The sequence below is a fragment of the Penicillium arizonense genome (genome assembly GCF_001773325.1).
Source record: "Penicillium arizonense strain CBS 141311 chromosome Unknown PENARI_contig002, whole genome shotgun sequence".
NCBI classification, from domain to species: Eukaryota; Fungi; Ascomycota; class Eurotiomycetes; order Eurotiales; family Aspergillaceae; genus Penicillium; species Penicillium arizonense.
The window spans coordinates 654,149-679,912 of NW_019173279.1; the positions used below are offsets into that span (position 1 = coordinate 654,149).

General features: G+C 50.6%; 12 protein-coding genes across 12 annotated transcripts; 8 read left to right on the forward strand and 4 right to left on the reverse strand.

Annotated features, from left to right (window-relative positions):
- Window positions 1-1,081: 1,081 nt before the first annotated feature.
- On the forward strand, window positions 1,082-2,310 carry PENARI_c002G11004 (histone chaperone napB; the record flags this gene model as incomplete). Its single annotated transcript, XM_022627893.1, has 3 exons — window positions 1,082-1,199; window positions 1,301-2,137; window positions 2,189-2,310. 3 exons carry the CDS (start codon window positions 1,082-1,084, stop codon window positions 2,308-2,310), a joined length of 1,077 nt encoding a protein of 358 aa, XP_022492301.1.
- Window positions 2,311-2,385: 75 nt separating this feature from the next.
- On the reverse strand, window positions 2,386-3,262 carry PENARI_c002G01662 (SNARE domain protein; the record flags this gene model as incomplete). The annotated part of the gene is made up of 3 exons (XM_022627247.1): window positions 2,386-2,462; window positions 2,543-3,174; window positions 3,228-3,262. The coding sequence occupies 3 exons, from the start codon at window positions 3,260-3,262 to the stop codon at window positions 2,386-2,388; spliced, it is 744 nt and encodes a 247-aa protein (XP_022492546.1).
- A 205-nt stretch (window positions 3,263-3,467) lies between these two features.
- On the forward strand, window positions 3,468-5,354 carry PENARI_c002G05396 (uncharacterized protein; the record flags this gene model as incomplete). Its single annotated transcript, XM_022627514.1, has 1 exon — window positions 3,468-5,354. One exon carries the CDS (start codon window positions 3,468-3,470, stop codon window positions 5,352-5,354), a length of 1,887 nt encoding a protein of 628 aa, XP_022492283.1.
- A 1,190-nt stretch (window positions 5,355-6,544) lies between these two features.
- PENARI_c002G04282 (alpha/beta hydrolase) lies at window positions 6,545-7,284 on the reverse strand (the record flags this gene model as incomplete). Its single annotated transcript, XM_022627434.1, has 2 exons — window positions 6,545-6,550; window positions 6,640-7,284. 2 exons carry the CDS (start codon window positions 7,282-7,284, stop codon window positions 6,545-6,547), a joined length of 651 nt encoding a protein of 216 aa, XP_022492949.1.
- A 1,464-nt stretch (window positions 7,285-8,748) lies between these two features.
- Window positions 8,749-9,286, forward strand: PENARI_c002G06315 (DUF3759 domain-containing protein; the record flags this gene model as incomplete). Its single annotated transcript, XM_022627567.1, has 3 exons — window positions 8,749-8,764; window positions 8,911-9,045; window positions 9,108-9,286. The coding sequence occupies 3 exons, from the start codon at window positions 8,749-8,751 to the stop codon at window positions 9,284-9,286; spliced, it is 330 nt and encodes a 109-aa protein (XP_022492351.1).
- An 867-nt stretch (window positions 9,287-10,153) lies between these two features.
- Window positions 10,154-11,871, forward strand: PENARI_c002G07256 (uncharacterized protein; the record flags this gene model as incomplete). The annotated part of the gene is made up of 3 exons (XM_022627628.1): window positions 10,154-10,167; window positions 10,217-10,271; window positions 10,327-11,871. 3 exons carry the CDS (start codon window positions 10,154-10,156, stop codon window positions 11,869-11,871), a joined length of 1,614 nt encoding a protein of 537 aa, XP_022492630.1.
- Window positions 11,872-12,365: 494 nt separating this feature from the next.
- PENARI_c002G01828 (EXS domain-containing protein) lies at window positions 12,366-13,427 on the forward strand (the record flags this gene model as incomplete). Its single annotated transcript, XM_022627260.1, has 1 exon — window positions 12,366-13,427. One exon carries the CDS (start codon window positions 12,366-12,368, stop codon window positions 13,425-13,427), a length of 1,062 nt encoding a protein of 353 aa, XP_022492825.1.
- A 2,536-nt stretch (window positions 13,428-15,963) lies between these two features.
- PENARI_c002G02369 (uncharacterized protein) lies at window positions 15,964-17,606 on the forward strand (the record flags this gene model as incomplete). Its single annotated transcript, XM_022627297.1, has 5 exons — window positions 15,964-16,083; window positions 16,134-16,395; window positions 16,447-16,638; window positions 16,716-17,107; window positions 17,184-17,606. The coding sequence occupies 5 exons, from the start codon at window positions 15,964-15,966 to the stop codon at window positions 17,604-17,606; spliced, it is 1,389 nt and encodes a 462-aa protein (XP_022492388.1).
- A 615-nt stretch (window positions 17,607-18,221) lies between these two features.
- PENARI_c002G05830 (Bax inhibitor-1 family protein) lies at window positions 18,222-19,163 on the forward strand (the record flags this gene model as incomplete). The annotated part of the gene is made up of 3 exons (XM_022627541.1): window positions 18,222-18,365; window positions 18,417-18,487; window positions 18,566-19,163. 3 exons carry the CDS (start codon window positions 18,222-18,224, stop codon window positions 19,161-19,163), a joined length of 813 nt encoding a protein of 270 aa, XP_022492390.1.
- Window positions 19,164-19,763: 600 nt separating this feature from the next.
- On the reverse strand, window positions 19,764-21,493 carry PENARI_c002G00244 (uncharacterized protein; the record flags this gene model as incomplete). The annotated part of the gene is made up of 5 exons (XM_022627148.1): window positions 19,764-20,546; window positions 20,597-20,825; window positions 20,882-21,236; window positions 21,299-21,381; window positions 21,441-21,493. The coding sequence occupies 5 exons, from the start codon at window positions 21,491-21,493 to the stop codon at window positions 19,764-19,766; spliced, it is 1,503 nt and encodes a 500-aa protein (XP_022492905.1).
- A 307-nt stretch (window positions 21,494-21,800) lies between these two features.
- On the reverse strand, window positions 21,801-22,881 carry PENARI_c002G09201 (uncharacterized protein; the record flags this gene model as incomplete). Its single annotated transcript, XM_022627781.1, has 3 exons — window positions 21,801-22,460; window positions 22,521-22,762; window positions 22,830-22,881. 3 exons carry the CDS (start codon window positions 22,879-22,881, stop codon window positions 21,801-21,803), a joined length of 954 nt encoding a protein of 317 aa, XP_022492770.1.
- A 1,170-nt stretch (window positions 22,882-24,051) lies between these two features.
- PENARI_c002G00140 (DUF1479 domain-containing protein) lies at window positions 24,052-25,528 on the forward strand (the record flags this gene model as incomplete). The annotated part of the gene is made up of 2 exons (XM_022627137.1): window positions 24,052-24,312; window positions 24,362-25,528. 2 exons carry the CDS (start codon window positions 24,052-24,054, stop codon window positions 25,526-25,528), a joined length of 1,428 nt encoding a protein of 475 aa, XP_022492944.1.
- Window positions 25,529-25,764: the final 236 nt, after the last annotated feature.

Here is a 25,764-nt window from a genome sequence, read left to right on the forward strand (position 1 = left end):
AGGGATATACTTCTAGAATTGAGGTCGAAATAAAGTATTGCGATGAACTGGGTTATGTTTTCTTTTTTTATTGTTCTTTGCCCCGGGCCCGCTATTCTTGATGTATCTCATATTGTTATGGGCTAAGCTGATAGTGGGAGGGGTGCAGAAAAAGCAATGTTGTTTTGGGGTTGTCATTGGGGGTTGAGCTTATATGAGTTTGAAAGAGGTAGAACGAGTCTACTCTTGTGGTATCCTGATCTTGATATTAATTGACCACTGTCATTTTATGCCGTTTCTTTGCTGTAGATTCAAACGATGGGCTTATACTCCGTACACACAAGCAAATGTTTGTTTAGCACTTTGGGAGATAAGTTCAAAACCCCCCTACTACAGCTTTCTATCTCCTGCAATATGGAATGCTCAATTGATATACTGTATGGCTGATGATAGATGAGCACTTCTGTAGAATACATTGAGTACACTTAGAAGCGAGGCTTATAGCCCCCGAAATTGAGCTAAGATGTCGGTGAAGAGATTGTATTCCACGCTAAGCCCCTCATTCTGATAAGGAACATTTTTTTTTCGTTATCGACAAAACATTCTCGACATTTTTGTTTACGATTCTACAGCTCCAGCTTTCTACTTCGTGCATTACAATTCCTGCCCGAACCCCTTACAACCCAACGGCAGAATAAACACAAAGCCGAACATTCAAGAACCATTCAAGAACCAATTGGCACAGGTCCACAGACTAAAGATCAGCGTCAGAGTTTTCTCTTCCTTTGCCTTAACTATAGCTCTAAACCCCACTAAGTTGCTGAGGGGACACCTGGGTACGAGGAGATACTTGGGTAGCCGCACTGCGTACCACGGAACCAGAGGTACCACCAGGTATCACCATGTAGCACTCTAGCTCAGCAGTTTGTAATGCTCGTCATCCGCATCAGGACTTTTTTTTTTTTCCTGTCCCGCTTCAAATTTTATCTTTCTCCCCTTTTCAAGATTCTTCTTCACTCTCACTCTCTCCCTTTATCTTAACCATACTTCCTTTGATTCCTTTACGACTTCATAGCTTTACGTTTTCACGAAATATTACATCATGTCTACTGAGGATCAGTCGCTCCTTGAGCGCATCGAGGTGCCCAGCATCCCCGAGTCTGCTATGAAGCAGATCGCCATTCTGGAGGAGCAGTTCGCTCGCGCTGAGGTTGAGCAGAGTATGTCCTATCTCCTAATTTTTGTGAACCCGTTGGCAGCTCTGCAACCGCCGGGAATACCTCGAATCGAATAATGAATTCATGCTAACAACAAAATCTAGTGCGCAACACTGTCAAGCTTACCCAGCCTCTGATCAACAAGCGCGCCGAGATCATCAAGATGCCCGAGGTGCAGGCCGAGTTCTGGATGCGCGTGTTCGCCAGCGCTCCCCCCGAGATTGACGAGTACATTCTGTCCGACGACGCCGCCGTTCTGGGCGAGGCCCTGACCAACTTGACCGTTGAGCGATTCGAGCTCGACGCCCAAGGCAACGGCGAGCCCCGCTCCCTGCGCTTCATCTTCGAGTTCAAGACCGGAGAGGAGAACCCCTTCTTCACAAACGACAAGCTCGTTAAGGACTTCTACTGGCGCCAGGAGGTCACCAAGAGTTCCTCTGGCCGAACCCGCACCTGGGAAGGTCTCGTCTCCGAGCCCGTGCGCATCAACTGGAAGAAGGACAAGGATCTGACCCGGGGTCTTCTTGACGCTGCTTGCGACCTTTGGGAAGCTGAGAAGAAGAAGGGCGGTGACCGCAAGGAGCTGCCCGAGTTCGCTGCCCTCGTTAACAAGATCGAGGAGGCTGCCGAGGCTGAGGACGCCGCTGAGAATGACGACGATGAGGACATGCCCAGCCCCGTTGGCATGAGCTTCTTCGGTTTCTTCGGTTACCGTGGCCGTGATGTTTCCGCTGCTCAGTCCAAGGAGGCTGCTAAGGAGATCGAGGCCCGCTGGGCCAAGGTCCAGAAGGGCGAGGACATCACCGAGGGTGGTGACAGTGATGATGAGGATGAGGATGATGACGAGGATGGACTTGAGGTTGCCGAGATCTTCCCCGACGGTGATGACCTCGCCGTTGCCATTGCTGAGGACCTCTGGCCCGATGCGCTCCGCTACTACGGTAAGTAGACGCCAGCCGAGCCGTGAGATGGATCGCTAACTAGGACTGCAGTTCAATCCTACCAGAATGCCGATGATCTCGAAGACATGGATCTCGAAATGGAGATGGATGAAATGGACGAAGATGATGATGAAGAAAGTGAGTCGCGCCCGCGCAAGAAGGCTCGCAACTAAACTGCACCCGAAACGCCAATGACCCCCCTGTTTGATTATGCCTTTCTTTTCCTAACCCCTTGATTTTATGTATTATCACAGTGCAATGAGGAGGATCAATAATAAGACGAGAACGAAAATGAGCGCCGCGATACAAAAGGAGGACCATGTATCTATTTAGAAAAGTCAGTTTGAATTGTGATTCCCATACTATACCAAAATTCCAGAGAGAAAGACCAAAGTAGATTCATACCTTCATTCTTGCGAACAATATGTTTGATCCGCGACATGCCATTCGACAATTTCCCCCCAACACGATCAGCCAACGAATCAACCTCATCAATCATAACAGCCTGATCCTCAAGCTCACGGCCCATATCATCAGCCTGCTGCCGCAAATTGCCAACAGTACGAAAAACCCCATCAAGCTGCTCATCCTGCTCATGCATAAGTTCCGTCTGCCTCTGCTGCTCCATAGAAGCGTAATAATCATCACCACCACTCCCACGCCCACGCCCACGCTCTTCCTCCTCCAGAGCCGCATCAAACTCCGTCGGATTCGGCAATGCATCGCCCGGCGCAGCATTCGAAACAGCCTGCTGTAGTTCCTGGTGCATCTGCTCGACTTCATCGCCAACATCGTCGACGAGTTTGCGGCGCCGCTGCACCTCTTCTAGTTCTAGGCCATAACGGTAGGGGTCTTGTTCGATTGCGCGCACGCTCTCGACTAGGTCGTTGAGGTCCGCTGTTAACTCTGTTAAGGTGCTTTCTAGTTCTGAGCGTGCTTGCTTGAGCTCGGGGTTTGAGGGACTTTTGGCTAGGGACCGGATGCGGAGGTATGAGGAGAAGAGTGGTCGGCTGGTTTGGAGGGTTGAGACGACGTCGCTGGGTTGTGTTAGTTAAGTATTGGGTTGGTGAGTGTAGTAAGATATACTCACGCTTGGACTTGTAGGAATGGGTCTGCGTTAGCCATGGTGTATGTTGTTGGGAGGTTGGTGATGGACTCGGTGTTGACAACGGAGCTTGGCTTGCCCCCGGCGCAGTGGGATGACTCAGCGGATTTCGGGCGATAAAAAAGATAACAGTTATCCCCACAGTCGAGATTGTCCCTCATTCCCTCATTCTAGCATTTTCTTGTTTTCAATTGTTTCGTTTTTGATGCATCGCTGGTACTGAATATGGCGCCTAGAAGTCCCCTTCCTCTTTCTGCTGAATGGAGGGATCCCGACGAATATGTCCAGGCACTTCTTTCCTTTGCGACTGAGTCGGTCATGTTCATCAACCTTTGCGGTGGGGTGCATATTCTCGATTTCTTGACGCGCGAACCCGATTTATATGCGACACTATTGCCAGAGGATTGGAGGGCATTCTTTGATCAACATGATATCCATAGCATCTTGCAATTGCTCCTACGAGAAGATATCAGCCCGCTTTGCGAAAGCGCAGAAACGAACAACAGAACCTGGAACGGCGGCGCATTCCCACCTGCAAGCCTCCTCGAATACATTCGTAATGTCCGCCGTCTCAGTCTCCTCCGTGATTTCACACCAGACCCAAAGAACAATGAACGCCTCCCGAGGCATGTTGCAGTTGGGATGAACAAGAAAAAGACTCATGAGGTCGAGCAATTTTCCCGTTACGTCGCCTCCTTGTCGGATACCGTGAACGAGCGTCGTGGGGAACCGATGTCTCACATTGTGGATTTTGGATCTGGGCAAAACTATCTGGGGCGCACGCTGGCTAGCGCGCCGTATCATAAGCACATCATTGCCATTGAGCGTAAGCACCAGTATATCAGTGGTGCTAACCGTATGGATGTCCATGCTCGGCTCGCCAAGCAAGAAAAGAAGAAGACCATGTACATCAAGAAGCAGAGGAAGAAGTGCATTGACTGTACCGACACTCCGGAGCTGGCAGAGAAGGTCGACCTTCCTAAAACAGAAATGGAGGATCCGACGGAGGATGTGTCAGAGAAGCCAACTGGGGACGATGATAATGAAAACACCGTCATGCTGAGCGAGATGAGCTTAGAGCCCGATGATGTGGTCGTTCCTTTCGAGAAGCCGCGGCCTCATATTCCAAAACCCCCACCAGAGATTGACACCCGGGGACACGTCAGCTACATTGAGCACGAAATTCAAGATGGCTACCTTGAACCTATCGTCGACCACGTCGTCGACCCAAAGACACCAGCCGAGAATGGAAGCGAGGCAGAAGTCACCCAGCCCGAAAAGGAACCAAGCGACGCCCGAGTCATGGTGGTCTCCCTACACTCATGCGGAAACCTCGTCCACCACGGCGTCCGCTCCCTAGTTCTCAACCCGTCTGTAGTAGCAATCGCCATGATAGGCTGCTGCTACAACCTCCTCACCGAGCGCCTAGGACCAGCAACCTACAAACTCCCAAACCTACGACCCCTCCACCCCCGCCTCAAACAAACAGGCGGCTCCTATGACCCCCACGGGTTCCCCATGTCGAAGCTCTACGAAGACTACGAATCCGACACAATCAAAGGAATGAAACTAAACATCACTGCCCGCTCAATGGGCGTCCAAGCCCCCTACAACTGGGGCTACGCAGACAGCGAAGGCTTCTTCACGCGCCACTTCTACCGCGCCCTCCTGCAACGCGTCCTCGTCGACCGCGGCGTCGTCCCAAAACCAGATATCCCACAAGACCTGTACAAGGACGACGAGTCTCAAATCGCCCTAATTGTCGGCTCACTCCGCAAAGCAGCCTTCGAATCCTTTACTGCATACGTCCGCGCCGCAACGGTCAAGCTAAGCCGGGATCCGACTCGTGGCGAGCTGGTTAAGGAGCGGATTAATACTATGTCTGATGAAGAATTGGAGCGCTATGAAGTGGAGTATCTGCATACCCGCAAGAACCTGAGTGTGGTGTGGAGCCTTATGGCGTTTAGTGCGCAGGTTGTGGAGGCTGTTATTGTTGTTGATCGTTGGCAGTTCTTGCGGGAACATGATTCTGTTAAGGAGTGTTGGGTTGAGCCTGTTTTTGAGTATGGGGAGAGTCCTAGGAATTTGGCTGTTATTGGTATTAAAAAGTGATTTGTGGTTTGTTAGACTTGGAGGTTTGGTTGATATGGTTGCATTGGATATATAGATGGGATGGGAGTTGGTGCATTTGTTTTTTTATGGAGTTGAGTATATAGCATCGGGAACATAGATCTACACACTTATAAGTTAGATCCTGGGTACATAAGACCCGCAGATTTCGTTCATATGAACTGCAAAATAAGCCATATAAGATTATGACAGACTCAATAGACAGTTACTGGTACCATTATTGAACGAAAACCAACCATCAACCCCAAACCAAGGAACAAGATATCCCATACCGATTAAAGATCAAATATCAAACCAAACAAACTCACAAAACCCCACAAACCCTGGCAACCTCACCAGCCGATCTCCCAATTAACCCCTCCCAGAACGCACAAGTACCATCAGGAACCAATTCCTAACTCTCAAGCCAAATAAGTCGTCGAAACACCATCCATAGGCTACGCCACACCCTCAACCACCTCAATGACACGTCTATGCTCCTGACGCTTTAGATCAACGATCTTGCACATCCCAACTGCTTGTCTGTCGACGATCTTCGTGCCGTAGCGCGCGGTGTTAGAGAAGCAGAGCTTTTTGCCGTCGATTACTTCTACTTGGACGAGATCGCCGTAGTCATTGTTGTTTGTTTAGGTTATCATGTAGCCCCAGTGGCTGCGGTGGTTTGGGGCTGTGCCTGGTCCAAAGGTTTCTATTGAGAGGGCGTAGGTTGTCATTTCTGTCTGGGTGGTGTTAGAGTGTGGTTTCATGGGAGGGTTCGGGCTTGGGTTGCTGTATAGAGTTGATGTGGGCGTATAGGTTCTTTGTACCTTTATCTGTGTTGGTTACGCAGTCATTCTATGTGTTTGTTTGGGCAAACGAGTTGTATGGATGTATGGGATCATAGATAAGGATTATCGAGGGTTCGGCCAATTGTTGACTAGCCCTGGCATTGGCCTTCCTTGACCGTGGCCGACCTAGAGATATACTCGATATACTCGATGGTCGGTGTAGAGAGCTGCAGTGCATTCTGATTGATGTTATAATAGCTATCTAGGTACACTGACATAAATGTAGTACCAACCGCACCAATCTATGCAATATCAAAACTCAACTAGATACAAATACACCCATATATTAACTTATATACAAACCAACCTCAACTCAACTCCACACTCCCCTCAGGAACACCCTGTCTACTCCTCAATGTCCTAGCAAAGAACTGCATAACAGGAAACATCTCCTCCCTAGACGAAGGCATCCCATCACCCCTCCTCGCATACCGACTAACCTCAACAAACTCAAAGACCAATTTAGTCCTACGGACGGCATCATCAGAAACAGCAACGGAATCCCTCCCAGCAACAAGCAAAACAGGCGACCGATTCTTACCAACCCTCGACCCATCAACAGAATACGCCGCCCCAATAGAAACAACCCCCGAAATCGGCCCAACCTCTCCATCCCAAGCCTCAGCACCAGTAGCACTCTTACTCTCAATCCCAAGCTCCCTCGCCAAAGCTAGCCCCGCCATCCCACCCTGCCCAAACCCAAACACCATAATCTCCCGCAGGCGATACCCACACTCGGTAATTAACGTACGACGCACCATCCCAGAGAGCACTTGGGTCGCCTTGGTAAAACCAGCATCCATTTCTAGCGCGCCCGTTGCGGAATCGAAGGAGACATCGTCGCCCCAATGGAAGCCGCCCAGGTCGAAGGGGAGCGGGGCGATGCCTTGGATGGTTATGATTGTTGTCTCCGGGAGGCGGAGGGCTTGGGCGAATTTCGTGAAGGAGGCAGCTGTGTCGCCAAGGCCGTGGAGGAGGAGAAGGATGTTTGGGGATGGGGCTGTGGAGGTTGGCGAGGGTGAGGGGTGCGTTATTGTTACTGTGAGATTGGGGAAGTCCGATGTGGTGGGGGTCTTGGTGGGCATTTTTTTTTTGTGTAGAGGGAGGCAGGGGAGGGAAGGGGTTCGGTGTGGGTGTTGGGGTTTCAATTGGTTTGTTGTGGATTGTTGTAGTTGCCTGGATGGCGCAGCGTGGAGTGTTGAGGTGTTCGGACTCGCCGAAGCTCTTGATAACTTAGAGCTGGTTGGAGGTGTGGCTTGTATCCGCAACTGTGGCTTAGCTGTATATGCTATTTTTGTTGAGGCTCCTCCCTGTTTCACTTTGGGAATTGACGTTCGGGGTATTGTTGTTGCCTAGCGATCAACGGATGTTCAGGATTGTATGATTTCATCGGCTTAATCTGATACTGCCGGGGGTTGCCGAGTACAGTATACGCGGCGAGAAGTCTGTACTATGTAGGCAGTAGGGCATTGCAGTCACCATTATTTCATGTTCTACTGCATGCTAACGTGCGATACCCTTGAGACTCGAGAAAATGACACTGATTTCCGAGGTACTCAGCGCCACGGACCCTACGTAATAGCATGGAATTGATTAAAAACAAAAATAGCATCCTCACCGATTCCGCTGTCCGGATCCCGCCGTCTCCGATTCCGCCCCATTGAAATTCCCTCACCTCTCTCGAAAGTTCAATAGTGCTACGTAGTAGCACGCCAATGGACACTGTTCACCGCCACTCGTGGCTCGCCTCATAAGGCGACGACAAGCCTCGGAAGGGAAGCTTGGCTCGGCTACCTCGGGCTCATCGAGCCTTGGCATTAAACATATCAGTTCCAAGTGCGTAACTATTGTGGGACTAAGCCCCAACACGGCTAGCAATGCCTGTATCCATTTCCTATTTGTTTACTGCCGGCGGAGTAGGGCTGACCCGACCCATCAGATCGCCCTATTGGAGGTGGACCACGTACGTACTTGTACATGGTAACGCCGAGTTTCAGGGGATTGTTACTGTTGGTGGTACAGCGTCTCAGGTTCACTGACACATGTAGAGGGTGCAGGTGGCACGATGCTGGGATATCTCTTTATAGTATCCCCCAAGATGTTGAGATGCTCCCCTCGATAGGCTAATGCACATCTGGAGGTTAACGATGGACCTCCCACTGTCGATTTCACGGAGCTCTCCAATGGATTACAGCAGTGCCCCTCGCCCCAGATACCCAACAATCACAAAGATCTGCTTTCTCCACCGGCTAGGAGCCAATACACAACTCACATCGTGTTTGATCCGTGGTCCAACCGTATGGAGGGTCCTCCTGTAATACCGAATGTACCCTGTAGCAAAACAGCTTCAGCCACCCTCGCAAAGTGGATGGTGGGGCAGTGAGCTGAGACAGCTATTGAGTACGTAGTCCTTCTGGCTTCTTCTAAAGTCAGCTCTCAAGGGCTGGCGTGGGTATAAGATCCCCTCATCTCCCTTCCTCTACTTCTTTTCTTCATCAAACAACAAGTCTCTCTAAACAAACCTCCTTCTACTACATACTACATTCACAATGGCTTGGGGCTGGGGTAAGTCTTCCCATACATACCTATCGCCCGTTCTCTCCCTGCATGCATGAAGGCCCGTCCCTATGTGTACATGCACCTCCCGTACACCAAGCCCCCTCATTGGCTGCAAGATACGAATAAGAACACTGCTGACTGGACCGCTCTAGGCGAATCTGAGCGTGCTCACGAGCAGGTCTACAACGGTGAACAGCACCACGAAGGCAAGTTCTCCCATGAGTTCGCTGCCGGTGCCGCCTCCTTCGCTGCCATGAAGGCCTACGAGGACCACCAGAAGAAGTCCGGTACATTGCCCCTGATCTATTCTCTCATATGTGCAGTACATCCTTCTAACTGATTCCAACAGGCCAGGAAGTCAACCACGCTTTCGCCAAGGAGCTCCTCGTCGGCTTCGTCGGCGGTGAGATCGACAAGCTCGCCGAGACCAAGGGTATGGACTGGGTGGACCGCGAGAAGGCCAAGCGCCACGCCGAGAAGAACGCCCATCATATGTACGAGGAGCGTTACGAGCGCGGCAACTACTAAGGATGCAGACCCGACTCTGGAATCCTTGGAATGGACGATTGAATGAACTTGAGCCATGAGACAACCGGTCATCGGTCTTAAGTACCGACTTGATACCAATATGAAATGAACATATCTTCCAATATATCTCCCTTGGTGATAAGATAGGCGGTGTATCCGTAGTGTGACATGTATGAATGCGACGTCGCAGCTCTGGTAAACGTATGTCGGTGACGACTAGAGTTGGGGAACTATGCGCCGAACTTCCACCGGTATGCGGATGTTTTTCTTGGCCAGTCATTGCCAGGAGAACCCGCCGACTACTGTGCCCAACATTCCGGGTGGCATTCCAACGTAATTGTACTGCAGAATTCTGACGGGTTATTGATTGAGCCAGTAGGTGGTCATGGAGGATTTTGACGAGTGAATTAATGCTATAGATTGGGCCGCATGTGATATCACATAGACCTGCAGATGCAGCCCTGGAGAAGTAAAGTAGAAGTACGAGATTCCAGGGCGGGAATCCTAGCCTTGTGGGCCCGGGTTCTGCCAATCACGTCCGCCCCAGCTATGATGAGCTCATACACGTGCTCGATGGGAGACTTCTTGTTGGAGTATCGCAAAGGTTACTTTGTTCACATTTGTTAAGGTATGGCGCTCTGTGGCTATCTGGGGTACATCATTGGTACCTTGCGTGAGATAGTCTAAATTTTCGGGGATTTGCACCGATTCCAATATCCCGCTTTTTTGCTTTTTCCGACTTCATCTCTTTATCTTTTGTGGCGTCGAGCTAGCCGTGTATTTTCCGGCCAAGATTTCTACCCCTCGTGAACGTCGGTGACGAAGTTCCTGTCACTTCCAATTTGAGATGAGGCTTCGTCGTTCAACATGAAATTTGCCAAGTGTGTCGCTCCCTCCAACTGTAACATTCCGGTGGCTGACTTTATCCAGAGAGCTAGAACAGGAGCTTGTTCCTGAATGGCGGGCAAAGTATCTCGACTACAAGGTACAGCAACCGTTTGTGCATCCCCGCTCTGCAAAGCTGATAAACGTATCCCCAGACCGGCAAGAAGAAAGTCAAAGCGATCACTCGCGCCCTTCAGAAGGCACATCGCAGTCCTCGCGTACCCTCCTACCCACAGTCCACCCCGCAGGCTCGCGGCGCAGCACAATTTCCCTTCACGCCATCAAATACCGATAAAGCGCTGGATGCGACAGAGGCACATGGCTCATCGACCCCGCGAGGTGGTACGAAGTCGCCGTCAGTGACACGGTCTACGCCGATTCCCCGAAGCGAACGACAGCCACTCCGCACGCCAGGATCACGATTCTCGGAACACGTTGGTAGCTATGGGAGTATACTCGCCACACCACCGCATCAGGGAGCAGCATCCGATACAGCCTCGTTTGAGCTGCCAGACCCAGCGCTCGATCCCGATGAGGAATATATGCCACCTGAAGAAAATGGAGACAGACCCAGGACTGTCAAGACGCCATCGCCGGTAATGGACCGACATGCCACTTTTGGCACTTCGCCTTCACAGCCTATGCCAGAGAGTCCCCAGGTAGAGCGGAGGCCCGAGTCGGAGCACCGGCCGAGTTATCAAAGCCCCTTGAGTGGCGCCTTGACGAGAGTGGCGTCGACCAAGCGAGGATCTCATCTCCTGCGACGAGTATTTTCCAGCACGGAGGTCGAGACTGGTGGGAAGCGATCACAGCCAGATGGCTCAGAGCTCGACAAGCGGCAAGATGAATTCTTCGAGTTTCTGGATAGCGAGTTGACCAAGATCGATTCGTTCTATCTGATGAAGGAGCAGGAAGCCACAGAAAAGCTTCGCATTCTTCGTCAGCAGCTGCATATCATGCGCGATCAGCGTATACAAGAGGTCCTTGTAGCTAAGAGAGCAGCCAAGGGCGGCGGCCCAGAGGCCCAGCAACGGCCGAACGGGTTCGTGAAACTCAACGGTCACCGACTGAAGGACACGTTTGTTGGAAAGAGTCGCTTTGGTAAGAACTCGGAGGCACTGGCTGAGATGGCTACCCCTGGCATGCACGCCCAGGACCGGGAATTCATTTCCAACCGGAGGGATTTCATGCGAAGACAGGACTCGCCTAGCCAGGAAGTGCCATATCGCTCTGCGAAGCGCAAGCTCAAGCATGCGTTGCAAGAGTTCTATCGTGGGGTTGAACTCTTGAAGGGGTACGCGTATTTGAACCGGACGGCTTTCCGGAAGATTAACAAAAAGTACGACAAAGCGGTCAACGCCCGCCCACCCTTGCGTTACATGTCCGACAAGGTCAATAAGGCGGCTTTTGTGCAGAGTGATGTGATTGAGAGCTTGATGGTCGCCGTTGAGGATTTATATGCCCGTTACTTCGAGCGTGGCAATCACAAAATTGCTGTCTCGAAGCTTCGTCACACTATCAAGAAATCGGGCGATTATTCCCCGAACACTTTCCGTTCTGGTCTTTTGTTGATGGGAGGAACTCTCTTTTCTATCAAAGGCCTGGTGGATGCTACACAAAAACTTCGGACAGCAGAGCTCGACAAGCAGGTTCAGACCAGCTATTTGCTGCAGGTTGGTGTTTTCCTATACATCGTGTAACCATCGTGGCTAATCAGAGCAGATATATGGCGGATACTTTCTGATCGTGTTTCACGTCTTGCTCTTTTGCATGGATTGTATGATCTGGACGAAGTCGAAAATCAACTATTCATTCGTTTTCGAGTATGACAGCAGACACACCTTGGAGTGGCGTCAATACCTGGAGGTATGTTCCCAAATCCCAGTCGCTGGGAGATTGACTGACAAGTGTAGATTCCTTCTTTTTTCTTTTTCTTGATGGGCCTCTTCATGTGGCTCAACTTTTCATGGATAAATGATATGTACATTTACTGGCCCGTCGTGCTCATCGGTTTGACAGTCATTATTCTCTTCTTACCGGCCCGCGTTCTATATCACAGGAGTCGCAAATGGTTCGCCTTTTCGAATGTGAGTCCTCATCCTCTGGTAGACTTGAACATTATTGATGGTTATAGTGGCGTCTATTACTTGCTGGGATATACCCCGTCGAGTTCCGTGATTTCTTCCTTGGCGACATGTACTGTTCTCAGACATATGCCATGGGGAACATCGAACTCTTTTTCTGTCTATACGCCTCCTACTGGGGCTATCCTCCCAAGTGCAACTCCTCCCACTCTCGACTCCTGGGCTTCTTTCAATGTCTACCCTCCGTTTGGCGAGCCTTCCAATGTATCCGCCGATACCTGGACACGAAGAATGCCTTTCCTCATCTTTTGAACTTGGGCAAGTACATATTCGGCGTGCTCTACTATGCCACCCTGAGCATGTACCGCATCGACCTCCAAACGCGCTTCCAAGCCTCATTCATCACCTTCGCCCTACTGAACGCCGTCTACACCTCAGTTTGGGACCTGATAATGGACTGGAGTCTCGGAAACCCTTATGCAAAGAACCCGATGCTCCGTGAAGTGCTCGGCTTCCGTCGGGTCTGGGTCTACTACGTCGCCATGCTGCTAAACGTAGTCATCCGCTTCAACTGGATTTTCTACGCAATCTTCATCAATAATATTCAGCAATCAGCCCTACTCAGTTTCGTTGTCTCCGTCTCGGAAGTCTGCCGCCGCGGCGTATGGTCCATCTTCCGAGTCGAAAACGAGCACTGCACAAACGTCCTCCTCTTCCGAGCCTCGCGGGATGTCCCCCTCCCATACGACCTCCCAGAAACAGTCGCCGCCCCTCTCGACGGATCCCCGGAAGCCGTCCAGCTCCAGGAACAACAACACGCAGCTGCCTCCACACCCTTCATGTCCCCTGGCGACATCGAGCACGGAACTCCCTCGGTGTCGAGTATGCGGGCACGCAACCGTCGCCCATCGGTGGGAATCGGCCGCGTCGGCACGATTGTCGCAGCAGCCCATGCTCAAGACTTCCAGCGCCGTCGCGGACCAACATATCTCTCCAGCGCGAGCGTCGGTCGTGACATGGCACCCGGCGGCGATGACAGCACAGACGAAGACGACGAGGGCGATTTAACCACGGACGAGGACTCGGGTTCAACAGTGAATGGAAATGAAACGCGCGAGACTGGAAGACCTCACTCTCTTCGACAGGATGCAATGAACCGCATCGTCGAGTGAATCAAAAGAAAACCAAGAACAAAATCAAAATCAAGCACAAGAACAAGCATAAGAACAGAACAAGAACGAAGACAAAACAGGTGACTAACCTGCCCATGCGCATCCTATCCCTATCCTATCCCCTACCTTTTGCCTTGAACACGTGGTTTCTCGCTTTATCTATAGATACTCAGACCTGCAGTTTGCATATATAAGTCTTATCTCGCTATGAATAAATATCAATTTGCTATCACTTCTCCATCTCCAGACGTAGACCCAGACCCCATCACCATCATATCCTGATCTTACGTGAAAGCATGGCGTGATACCCCTGAGCTGAAAGGCCAAGATACGAGATCTCCAACCGGGACCCGGGCCGGTGTAAGTTGCCTCATCCAATCGTCCCGGAAAGGCATCCTCCACTGTGCCATTCACAGGGCAGTAAATGAGCTCTTGGGTTCTGGGTGGGACCTCGTTGCCGGGCACCTTACCGGTGGTTAGTCGATCCGATGGGATCCGATGGGATTTTTTTTCTCGAACAGGGTGGCTTCTCAGATTGGTGCGTCTATTATTGATGGCTTGCATACCTATTACATTTCTACACTCTACCGTACAGTATGCTCTGGCGGCCGTGCTGTGCCGGTGTTGGGATCATATCTGATTGTAGCGTGGTGTGAGTTTCGGGATTGCTTGCTCGTTTGGCCTATCATTTGTGATGTTATGAATCTTGGTATCAGGCGATCGCGGAGAGAATATTAATACAGAGTACAGCAGAATGGAGTCGAGATAGACGCGTATGGCAAAGAGGTCATCCGAGACCTGAGAGCATCATCATCTCGATGACCTAGGCAGTCACAGTCACGCAGTAGCCATTCCGATGGATTAACTAGATGGGTACGACAACCAACAAGAACCTTAAAAAAATAAAAAAGTAAAAATGAAGCCACCCCGCCGGGAGCTCCGACGTTCGGGATCAAACCAGGGCTTTGCACGGTACGGCTGATCAAAGTTAACTGTCGTATTTCGGCGGGATGTTGCAAAAGTAAGGGTTAAACGTGTTGATGAGGGTTGTTTGCCCGATTAGGAAGTCGGCTCCACTCTTGACATTGGCACGTGACTTCCCCAGGTTCTGCCTGACGATCCTAGCAGTCCGTTTCTTTTCTTTCTCTCTCAGACTTGCCTGTTTTTCTAGGGCTGGGTTTTGGGATTCCTACTGTACAGTATGTTGGTACCTGAATGTCTAGGGCTGGACAGGGGTTATCTTTAGCTGGGATTAATTGGTCGCATTAGGGATGTCTCACCGGTCTCTGGGCGTGTGCAGAATGCAGAATCCGACAGGTGGTTCCGACATGTCTGCTGTAGTATCCTTTCCGAGCAAGGAGAAGCCATATGGGCAGTTCCGCTCTTTTGGCAGCATTCGATACGGTATGAATCTAGAAGCATCGAACAATCTTGTCATAGGGACAGATTGATGAATTGGGGTACATAGTATGGCCATGTCTACTCCAACCAAGGGGGAAAGTCTTTCCCAATGTTACACAACCAATGAAAATCGCATGTTCACAGCGTCGGGCGTACAGATACTGTAGTTACGGTGTAACTTGATGTAATTGAGTTGCAGTGGATCAGGCAACCCCCCAATCCACTACTCTTGATTAGGCAAGCCAATACACCGAATTTAACTTAGACACGGTCATATCCGATGAAAGTAGTAGTTGATTCGCTGATCGTACTTCGTCACCGGTTAGATTCACCGAATTCAGTTGGTTGAGTCTGGATATGCGGGGAAATGAACCGAGGATCGGAAGAGCAGTCGTTGAGGGGGCGACTTGGAGGCGTTTTGAGGCATATAATCGTAATATTACCTAACATTTGGCCGAGACATTTCGAACTTATCTCTAAGGTGTCATGTTATGAGTTATTCAGTTATCATAGTTAACTGTAGATATGAACCCGTCTCTCGGTGATCTTAGTGCGAGATAAGCCCCTGAAGCCCTTCGCCACTTTACCGTGTCCCTAAGATCTCCTAACCGTGCGCCATTTTTCCTCCCGGAAAGCCACGGCACAGATCCTTACCCCTGTCCTGCGGGAGGCGTTTCTGGGCGCATTCGGGGAGACATTTTGGGGCGCAGCGGTGAAGTTTAGTTAAGGTTGGAAATTAAACGACCACCTCAACATTCCCCATGGGGTTTCTTATGGAGAAAACAACGGACAACCAGCCGCGTGCGCAAGATCTGCTCCACATGCGTCTCCACGCACTGATGACCTGTCGTCATGAAAAGCCCAATAGGTCTAGTGCGTCAAGGATGAGCGAATTCCCAAAACTTGATGGGGTCTGAAACAGAAATTAGCGTGGCGAGCGTCCGTAGACAATTGCAGTTAGACGTGCACTCCACAAGTGGATCTCTGGACGACTGAGACGTCGAGCCGTCTTATCTCTGACGCCCCGTATACATGCGGTCTCACACCGAACGGTTAAAACCCGTTCGATGTCCCACACTCCGTTCGAGGGTAGACTCAGTTTGTCTCTCGAGTTCACTCTATACTCTATATCAGTATGACCGACATGAAGAAGGAAGACCTTGAAGGTCTTGACCAGGACATTCACAATGCGCCTGTAATGGCCCATGATGATGTCTTTGGAGAAATTACAGAGGGTGGTCCCAACTATCGCAACGTATATCTCTCCAGTGCTGCTTGAATTGGACTCGACTAACACCCCGTCAGGTAGGATGGGCCGGAACAGTGGTTCTCATGATGAAGACTCAGATTGGTCTCGGTGTGCTCTCCATTCCTAGCGCTTTCGACACATTAGGCCTCGTCCCGGGCGTGATATGTCTGCTCGCGGTTGCTGTCATCACTACTTGGTCCGACTATATGGTTGGCGCTTTCAAACTCAAGCACCGTGAAGTCTATAGCATTGATGATGCTGGTGGCTTGATGTTCGGTCCGATTGGTCGTGAAATTTTTGGCTTTGTATTCTGTCTATGTACGTGTACACTCGAGTTGCAGGGAGAACCACCCCCTAACCATCTTATAGATTGGATTTTTGTCGCCGGCTCCGGAATGCTCGGTCTTTCAATCGCTCTGAATTCAGTCTCGACTCATGCAACTTGTACTGCGGTCTTTGTCGCCATCTCAGCCATCGCAGGAATTGGATTCGCCAGTATCCGCACACTCGGCCGTATCAGTTGGCTCGCTTGGATTGGTCTCGTCGCCATCATAACAGCAAGTAAGGCATCCCTGAAGCCAGAAAGTGAACCAAAAAGAGGAAGGAAAAGAAACCATAGCTAACCACTGCACTACCAGTTATGATCGTCACCATCGCCGTCGGCGTCCAGGACCGTCCGGCCTCCGCCCCTCAAGAAGGACACTGGCAATCCGACTACAAAATCGTCGCCAACCCAACATTCGCCGAAGCCGTCTCCGCCATTTCCTCAATGATTTTCGCTTATGCTGGTACACCTGCCTTTTTCTCTGTCGTATCCGAGATGCGTGAGCCCCGCTACTATACCCGCTCTATGATCATTTGCCAGAGCACCGTGACAGCCATCTACATCACCATCGGCATTGTGGTGTACTACTACTGCGGCTCATACGTCGCTTCGCCAGCTCTTGGTTCGGCAGGTCCAACCATGAAGAAGGTCAGCTATGGGTTTGCCATTCCCGGTCTATTGGTTTCGACGATGCTATTCGTCCATGTAAGTTTGCCATCCAACTTCCACATATACATCCAAGAAGGAGACAAGAGACAGGATCTGAACTAATGCACCCCAGCTCCCCGGAAAATACATCTTCGTCCGCGCCCTCCGCGGCTCAAAACACCTCACATCCAACAGCATCGTCCACTGGACCTCCTGGCTCGGCTGCGTAAGCGGCGTCGGATTAATCTCCTACATCATCGCCAGCGCTATCCCCGTCTTCGACAGTCTCGTTTCGCTGATTGGTGCTCTGCTCGGTACATTCATGTGCTTCCAGCCTATGGGCTGTATGTGGCTGTATGATAACTGGAGCAAGGGTAAGACGGAAAGATCGCCCAGGTGGACTGCTATGGCTTGTTGGAGTGTGTTTGTTATTGCCATTGGTTCGTTTATGATGGTTGCTGGTACTTATGGCTCCGTTGTTAGTATTATCGATAGCTATAATGCTTCGGGGGGATCGAGTGCTTGGTCTTGTGCCGATAACTCGAATTCTACTTAGGATTGAGTTCGGGGGGTTGTTTTTGTTGGATATATACCTATCTGTTATTTTTAGAATTTGGTCAATTGAATCATTAGATTATGACTTGGTATTCGGTATTTGTGTTTTGAAGTTTCAATCCGTAGAGGTTTGAAGTAGGGGTTCTCTGACATGCTCAATGGGCTTGTACTGGTTGTGCTGTTACTGTTGTTGAATAGTCAATGAAGGCTATTTCTAAGATCTAGACTCATCCATGATTTTAAGTTACCACTGACTGAAGAGGAGTATGCTTTCATGTTCAAAGTCAAGGTTTGAGGTCATGTCCGTAGACTGGGAAAGCTTCGGTCGATGTACACAATGGACTTTGCATTCAATTTCCTGTTTCCGACAATCTAAAAGTTGGCTAAGTCTTGCCACCTATATCTTGTCTTCTTATTTACCAAAGATTTTCAAACATTTCGTTTTTTAGCCTTTACAAGAGAAGTTGACACCTCAGGCCTCACACCCCGGACATTTGCTTATCACACGTGATCTGTAACGTCACATGCGCTGCGCCTCCAGGCCTCGCTCTTCACCTGTTTCTTTCTCCAATGCTTCATTACCACTGAGCACCCACGACAGTCAGACATCGACAACATGGCTGCAAACGCCAGATATGAGCCCGCTCCCCAGCGGGACTCCTTCGAAGACAACGCCTTCTCCCAAGCCCCTCCCTCATACCAGGCTACAGCAGACCCGGAGCCTCGCAGCGAAGACGATAACCTACCGGATGACTTCAAGGTAAGCGACGATCCAAGTGAAGCAGACAACAAAAATTAACAACTCGCACAGTTCGGGGGCATGGTAGCCGAAGGCACGATTGACATCCGGATGCAATTTGTCCGGAAAGTCTACTCGATCCTGTAAGTATAAAGATGCAGACCCCGTGCATCGAGCAGCTCCAATATAGATATTCAATACTAACAATGGAACCCACCTAGAACCGCCCAGCTCCTCCTCACAACAATCGTGAGCTCGATCTCTTTCTTCAATGATAGCTACCGCACCTGGATCCAGGGTCACCCCTGGCTGATGATAATCTCCGTCTTCGGTGCCTTGGGCTTCATGCTAGCAACCTTCTGGAAACGCAAGTCATACCCGGCAAACCTACTCTTCCTCTCTGGCTTCACCATTCTAGAGGCATACTCGATCAGCGTGGCGACATCCTACTACGAGGCCAATATCGTGATGCAAGCGCTCGTCCTGACGCTTGGTATCTTCGTCGCCTTGACTCTCTTCGCATGCCAGACCAAGTATGATTTCACGGACTGGATGCCGTACCTGTTCGGTGCGCTCTGGTTTATGATTCTATTTGGGTTTGTGGCTATGTTCATTCCCTTTGGTAGTACTATGGAGATTATCTATGGTTCTCTAGGTGCGCTTATCTTCTCTGGGTATATCCTAGTTGATACGCAGCTTGTTATGCGCCATTACCATGTCGAGGAGGAGATCGCGGCTTCTATCTCGCTTTATTTGGATGTGCTGAATTTGTTCATGTCTATTCTGCGCATCCTGAATGGTGCTAATAACAACAACTGATCGTGGCTTCGGCTTTGGTTTTGTGGATATATCGATTTGACTGTTCATTTGCTTTTGACAAATCCTGAGATAGGGGCAAGCAATTGCTGAGCCTTGAAGTTATTATGGTTCCCGGATCTGGTCGCTGGGACGTGCGGGTTCTTGTTCTTCATCTTGATTTGGCTTGGATTGCGCTACAGTACATTTTCTCTTCGCTCAGAATCTGATTATATGGTCTTTTGTCATCGGAACCCCCCTTTTCAATATGATTTCCATCTACGATTCAATTCTTAAGCCGTACAGATATCTGTAAGAGGTAAATGAAGAACAGTCAAGGAAATTACTGTAGTATGAAAGAGCGACCAAGACGATATATACAACACTCCAAACTCCCAACATGGACAAACAGAATCGAACTGAAGATAGACTGTGCAAGAAACCCCGGGGAAACCAGCAAAAAAACTCTAGTCACGCGCAGATAGCAAAGATGCAACGATCTAACCTGGTGTGGGAAAGACAAATCAAGGAACGGGATTTACCCAATGTATATCTTATACCAAGGGGTGATAACCACACTCGGAGCAGAAAAGAAGAAGCCAGTCATGGAGTAAAGAGAGCCTATCAATGCGAGGCTATGAAGAAAGTGTTCGTAATCAGACAGACGACCATGACAAGGAGGCCATAAGCAGCCAATGCCAGACTAAGCGGTCGAAGGAGTGCCTTGCGCCAGTGCTTCTTGCTACGGAGCAAGAGGCCACTCTCAGTTAATGAGCGGGAGAGAGAACCCTCGCCTTCATCGTCGTCGTCCTCTGAGAGGTCATCATCCGCCTCATCATCCTCCTTCATGAGACCGCGGTGAGTAGGCGAGTCTGGCGAGGAGATCTTGTAGTAGAACAAGCCGGGCAGAATGAAACTGATACTCGTGCTGCCGGTGCTACCGACGTAAGCCAGCACGGCTTCGAGGGAGGACACGGTCATAGCGACAATGTAGCTGAGGATTAGGATGGTAGTCGTGATAATTGAGAAGCGGAGATCGCTCATGGGTTCGGGGGTGCGGTTTCCACGCGGGCCTAGCAGCGGATGGCGGTGCGGGGAGCCCTCTGTGCCGCTGGTCTGGGATCTTGGACGCCATTTCAGTACCGCATCGACTGAGGCCCGGCATGGGTGGCACTGGAGTGGGTAAGAGAAGACAACTAGCATGACAATTGCGGCGCGGCCGATTGTTGCCGGCACGCCGGGCGGATACATGCCAACGATGTTGCCGCCGACGCTGTTGCCGAAGGACAGGTAACCGGTGATGGCGACGAGGATGTAGGTTCCAGCTGCGCTGCCGATACTAGCGAGGACAACGGCTGTTGTGCGGAAATGGCTGTTGTTGCCGATTTCGTTGAGGATAGAGAACATCTATAAGAATCGTTAGATATGTCTGGCTTCTTGTGGTAGTGCGAACATACATTTTGATGGCATGTGAATGCGAACACGATAACTGGTAGACTGCTGAGAGTTGGGACTGCGCCTGCCCAGTGGCCGACGCGAATTGGACCCCGGTCTTCCTTTGTATCTCCCAGGACGAAATGATACACCACCAAGACGACCAAGTAGGCCATGGATACCAATGCCGCAATACTAGTGTACTTCAACGAGTCTAATCGGCGTAGATAGGAAAGGGGAATCACGATTAACCTGTAATCAATGGTCAGTACTTCACCGTATGTCAAGACAAGTCCAAGGCAACGCACATAAAAGCAGTAACCCAAAAGTGACGGTCCACCAAGAAATCGTATGCAGGCTCAGCGCCGACAAAGCCCTGTACCACACCGGGCATGAGATCTCCGATGATAATCAAGTAACTCACGCCGACACCGAAGCATTTGATCGCAATAGCACCATCAAACACCACAGCCGCATTAGGGTATGTCAATTGCGATAAGGCGAAGAAAGAGGCGCTTCCGCGGTCGAGATATTGAGCGCATAGTGATTGTAGATAGAGGCCGAATCCTGCGGCACATCCAGACCAAAGGATCACGCAGACTCCGAGGACAATTCCCATGTGGGAGATGGCCAGTGGCATAGCAAGCACGCCGGCGCCGACAACTAGAAGGAACCATATTAGAATCGAGAGTTCCCCATGTCCCAGGATATCTTAGCGCCCTTACTCGTATTCACCAGGTTGATGACGCTACTGGCCCAACTCGCCTCGCCTGCGACATCTCCAGCTCGTTTCGTGCGGCCTGAACGCCTGTAGCAAATCTCAATTAGCCATTTCCTTGCGATGGAACACTTCAGTCGTAGACTTACCTGCGTAGTCCAGATCCGGTGGACTGGCCTACTCCGATAGCAGCCTCCTCCATGATTGAAGATCAGATATGAGCGGAAACGCAGTTGTCGAATTCGTAGGGTGCGCAACACATAACAGCGGCCACTGCCAGCGGAGCCGAGATCAAGAAAAATAGAGAGCTCTTGAAACGTGAGAAGAGAAGGAAAAGGCCAGTTGGGGCCTTATCGCGGATAGCACATGACCGGGGCGGACCCTTCTCCACGCAAATCTCGACACTCCGCTACACTTGACACCCTACATCTGTACGTGTATTCGGTTGTAACGCCATGGTTGTCGTGATCGCATGTTTGCCAATGGCTACATAAATGACGTGATATCATCTACAACTTGGACAATCCCCAACCCTTCTGTGACAAAAGTCGATAACTCTCCGCCTCCACATGATGATGATCCGACGCCGTATTTCCAGGCCTGTTGCCAGGACCAGGATCATTAAATTGATTCACAGCCCGCACAGTCTTCGACACCTCTAGGATGGTACCACCCTCGACCTGATATTGCGGCCCACGACCAGACCGATCCCCAATAACCTCGCCCACCACTTCCTGCTGAACGAGCGCCAGCATAACAGTCGCCACCTCCTCAGGCGTCACCCACGCGTCGACGCTGTCATCAACCATCTTGATCTTCTCCGGATGATCGGTCCACAGCGGGGTCTTGATAACACCCGGAGCGACTGCTGTCACCCTGATCCCCAGTTTCTTGTCAAGATCAGCCAGCGCTCGGACCAGGCCGTTAATAGCATGTTTTGTGGCGCAGTAAATTGGTGCTGCGAGGTTTGCGTTCTGGCCCGCGATACTGGAGATGTGAACGATGTGCTTCGGGCGGCCGCTAGTTCGGTTCTTGAGGAAATGGGCGATGGCTAGTTGTGTCGTGCGGATTGGGTGCGTGATATTGATATCTATCAGCGCATACCGGCCACCAGCGATCGAGTCCTTGCTCGGGTCAGCGCCGGGTGGGCGCCAGAAGTTGCTCCAGTGCTGTATAGTTCGTAGTTAGACTTGTGCCGCTCTGTTGCGGTAGCTCTGTTGCTCTCTTACCGGCTCGTAGACTCCAGCGCCCGGGCAAACAATATCGATCTCGCCAAACTCTTTCTCTGCAACCTCGAACATCCGCTCGAGCTGCACCCAGTCTACCACGTTGGTCTGCTGGAAGACCACTCGCGCAGGCCCAGAGGAGTGCTTATCAGCCAGCACTTGCGCTTCAGGGCGCAAGGCTAGGTCTGCAATTAGGACATTGCATCCATTTTCCACCAGCAATTTCGCAAAGCTGAGGTTGATTCCTGACCGAAAGTAAGCACATCGTCTACTGTATGACGTTCAGTCTCAGAGCGGAGTATAGAGACATACCGGAGCCAGCTCCAGTTACAATGGCAGATCTTCCTTTGACCGAGAGAGCCATATTTCAAGATATTAAGGATTAAACGACTCAAGTTACAGCAGTCCGCGACACTCCGGGGGAGCTTGCAAACCTTTATACAGGCAGTGGAACTTGCTCGGGGTCCTTTGCAGCGCGTACCGTCTCCAATTTACCCCCGCGGGGCATTTAACCGTTGGAAGGTGGACCGAGGCCGGCGCAATGGCCGAGATTTCTATCGTATCGTCCAGTGGTACTCTGGCGGGTAGTTGGAAGTTTGCCTTTTAACCTGGGGTCATCTGATAAGTTGGCCCCTCTTTCCTACATATACTTGCGTTGTCTTTTATGTGGGCGCGGTTCACAACTGGTCTGTATGCCGAGTCCAGTTCTAGATCAGCAAGTGGGACGCTGGAGCACGAGAGGTTCTCGCTTCCTCTGCCTTTCTCGGAGACTGTGGAACTTGCTGACTTGTCATGCAAATCGGCGTGGCTAATATTGCCAGATTGGGTTATTCAGGCGAATGCTATGGATTCTTATGTGATAGGAATGCAAGCAGTCCTACTAATCATATGCAACTCCAGTTCTTTGCGTCATGATGGAAATTAGAAACCATACTAAGGTAGAGCTCCGTACATGTAGTAACATTACTGTACATGCTTTAGTGGGACCTCTCAATGGTTCGGATAGCTAGTAATAGTACTTCCAGCTGAAATCCTCTTGCTTTGGAGCTGGAGGCTAAACAAAGAAACAAGAAAAAACCTATGGGGAACATTTAACCTTATAGAGTGAATGTAGTGTAAAACAATATATATACATTTGCATTCAGCGTGGACTTAGACTGTCCAAATCCTTCCTAGGCTCTGTACTCCGCATTCTTATACATCACTAATTATAGGCCTGCAGTAGATCTCCCATCCCGCAAACCTGAGCGGACTTGCCGGCTTACCGAGTAATTCTTATCCGAATGAATTCTTCAAGGATTCTGTGGCATTCTAACTTGACTCTGGGGTCAATGGTGAAAAAGGTCATGGACTGATGTCATGGAGTCGGGTAGATATCCTAATACGGTAAGTCAGTGGCACATCACCCTCTTCCCGACTGCGGCACGAATACTGAATGAGGGAATCTCCCGCCACTAATGCATGGAGGCAGTTCCCCATGAAACATATAAATCACAACAAGATCCCCGCAAAATTTAAAATAACAACTTCAATCATGTCGATGTCAAAACTTCTTTCAAAGTCTGCCGTCCGTGCAGCTTCCACCGCGGCCCAGACCACCAAGGCCGCCGGTGATATCTCATCAGTCTTCCCTAGTCTGAGAGCCGACTACAAGCCCGAACCTCTTCCTCCTCGCTTCGCAGAACTCAAGGAGAAGTTCTTTAATAAGAATAAAGATGCCCTGACAAGGAGTTGGGAGCGTCTGCTTCCTAGCCTGGACACGGAAGTACAAAAGATCAAAGCACAGGGCAGCGATGTATGTAGACATCCCTAAAGTTATATCAGGAAAAGTCTAACATGAACAGATTATTCCCTCTGTCAACTACTCCGATGTTGTGTCTGGCCAGGTATCTGAAGCCACATTAAAAGAGATCCGCCACCGAGGCAGCGTGGTTGTCCGCAATGTCGTCCCTCAGGACCAAGCCCTAGACTACAAGCAGCGGATCCGCGACTATGTGGCCGCCAACAAGGAACGCGTCAAAGCCTTCCCAGCCGACTCTCCAGCCGTCTATGAACTATATTGGACCCCATCGCAGGCCGAAGCCCGCGCCCACCCCAACATGCTGAACACCCAGCGCTTCATGCAACAACTGTGGCACTCTTCCGACCCCGACAGCAAAATCTCAACGACAAACCCCCTCAGCTACGCAGACCGTCTCCGAATCCGCGACCCAGGCGACTCAAAATTCACCCTGGGCCCTCACATCGACGGCGGTTCCCTCGAACGCTGGGAAGACCCAGAATACAGCCGAGTCTACACCAAGATCCTAGAAGGCAACTGGGAGCAATATGACGCATGGGATGCCCGCCACCGCCTAAATGCCCAGATGGACTTGTACAACGGCGCAGGCGCCTGCTCAATGCTGCGCTTCTTCCAGGCCTGGTTGTCCATGTCTCACACTAAGCCCGGCGAGGGCTCGCTGCATGTCTGCCCCATGATCAACCACAGCACTGCTTACACGATCTTGCGTCCATTTTTCGAACTCGACACCTCGAAGCCTCTTCTTGATGCCACCTTCCCCGGCTCTGTACCCGGGGCCGCCCAGGAGTACAACCCTGTTACGCACCCTCACCTCGATCTCGAGGAGACTATGGTCTCAGTGCCGGAGGTCCAGCCTGGTGACTTTGTTGCTTGGCACTGCGATGCTCTGCACTCCGTTGACAAGGAACACCGCGGTACTAAGGACTCCAGTGTCATGTACATCCCCGCTACCCCGCTGTGCGATATGAACATCCAGTACCTGCTCAAGCAGCGTCAGGCTGCGGAGAGCCTTTCTCCTCCCTGGGATTTCCCTGGTGCTGGTGGCCCTGGCGAGGCTGGCTTCAAGGGTGCCGTTGACTGGTCCTCGCTTAGCCCCGAGGGTCAGCGTGCCATGGGTATGGGCAACACCCCTTGGGAGATCACCGATGCTATGAGCGAGGGTGAGAAGGAAGCCATCCGGTCGGCCAACAAGGCTTGCTTTGGCGTGTAAGATCAATTTTGACTGTCATTGCTGGTGTTATTTTGATTTTTTTGATCCCACAAAACTGTACATATATCTGCATCTTAGGGGAAAAGGGTGGTTAGTTTTTTTTTTCTCTCAAGTTCTCAACTGCTTTGCGTAAACATAAATTTGTGTACGGATACCAATGTAAATCGATCTAGATCTCAGACCCGGAAAAAAGCAACATGATCCTCCATTATGATTGGTACGTCGAATGGAGCTAT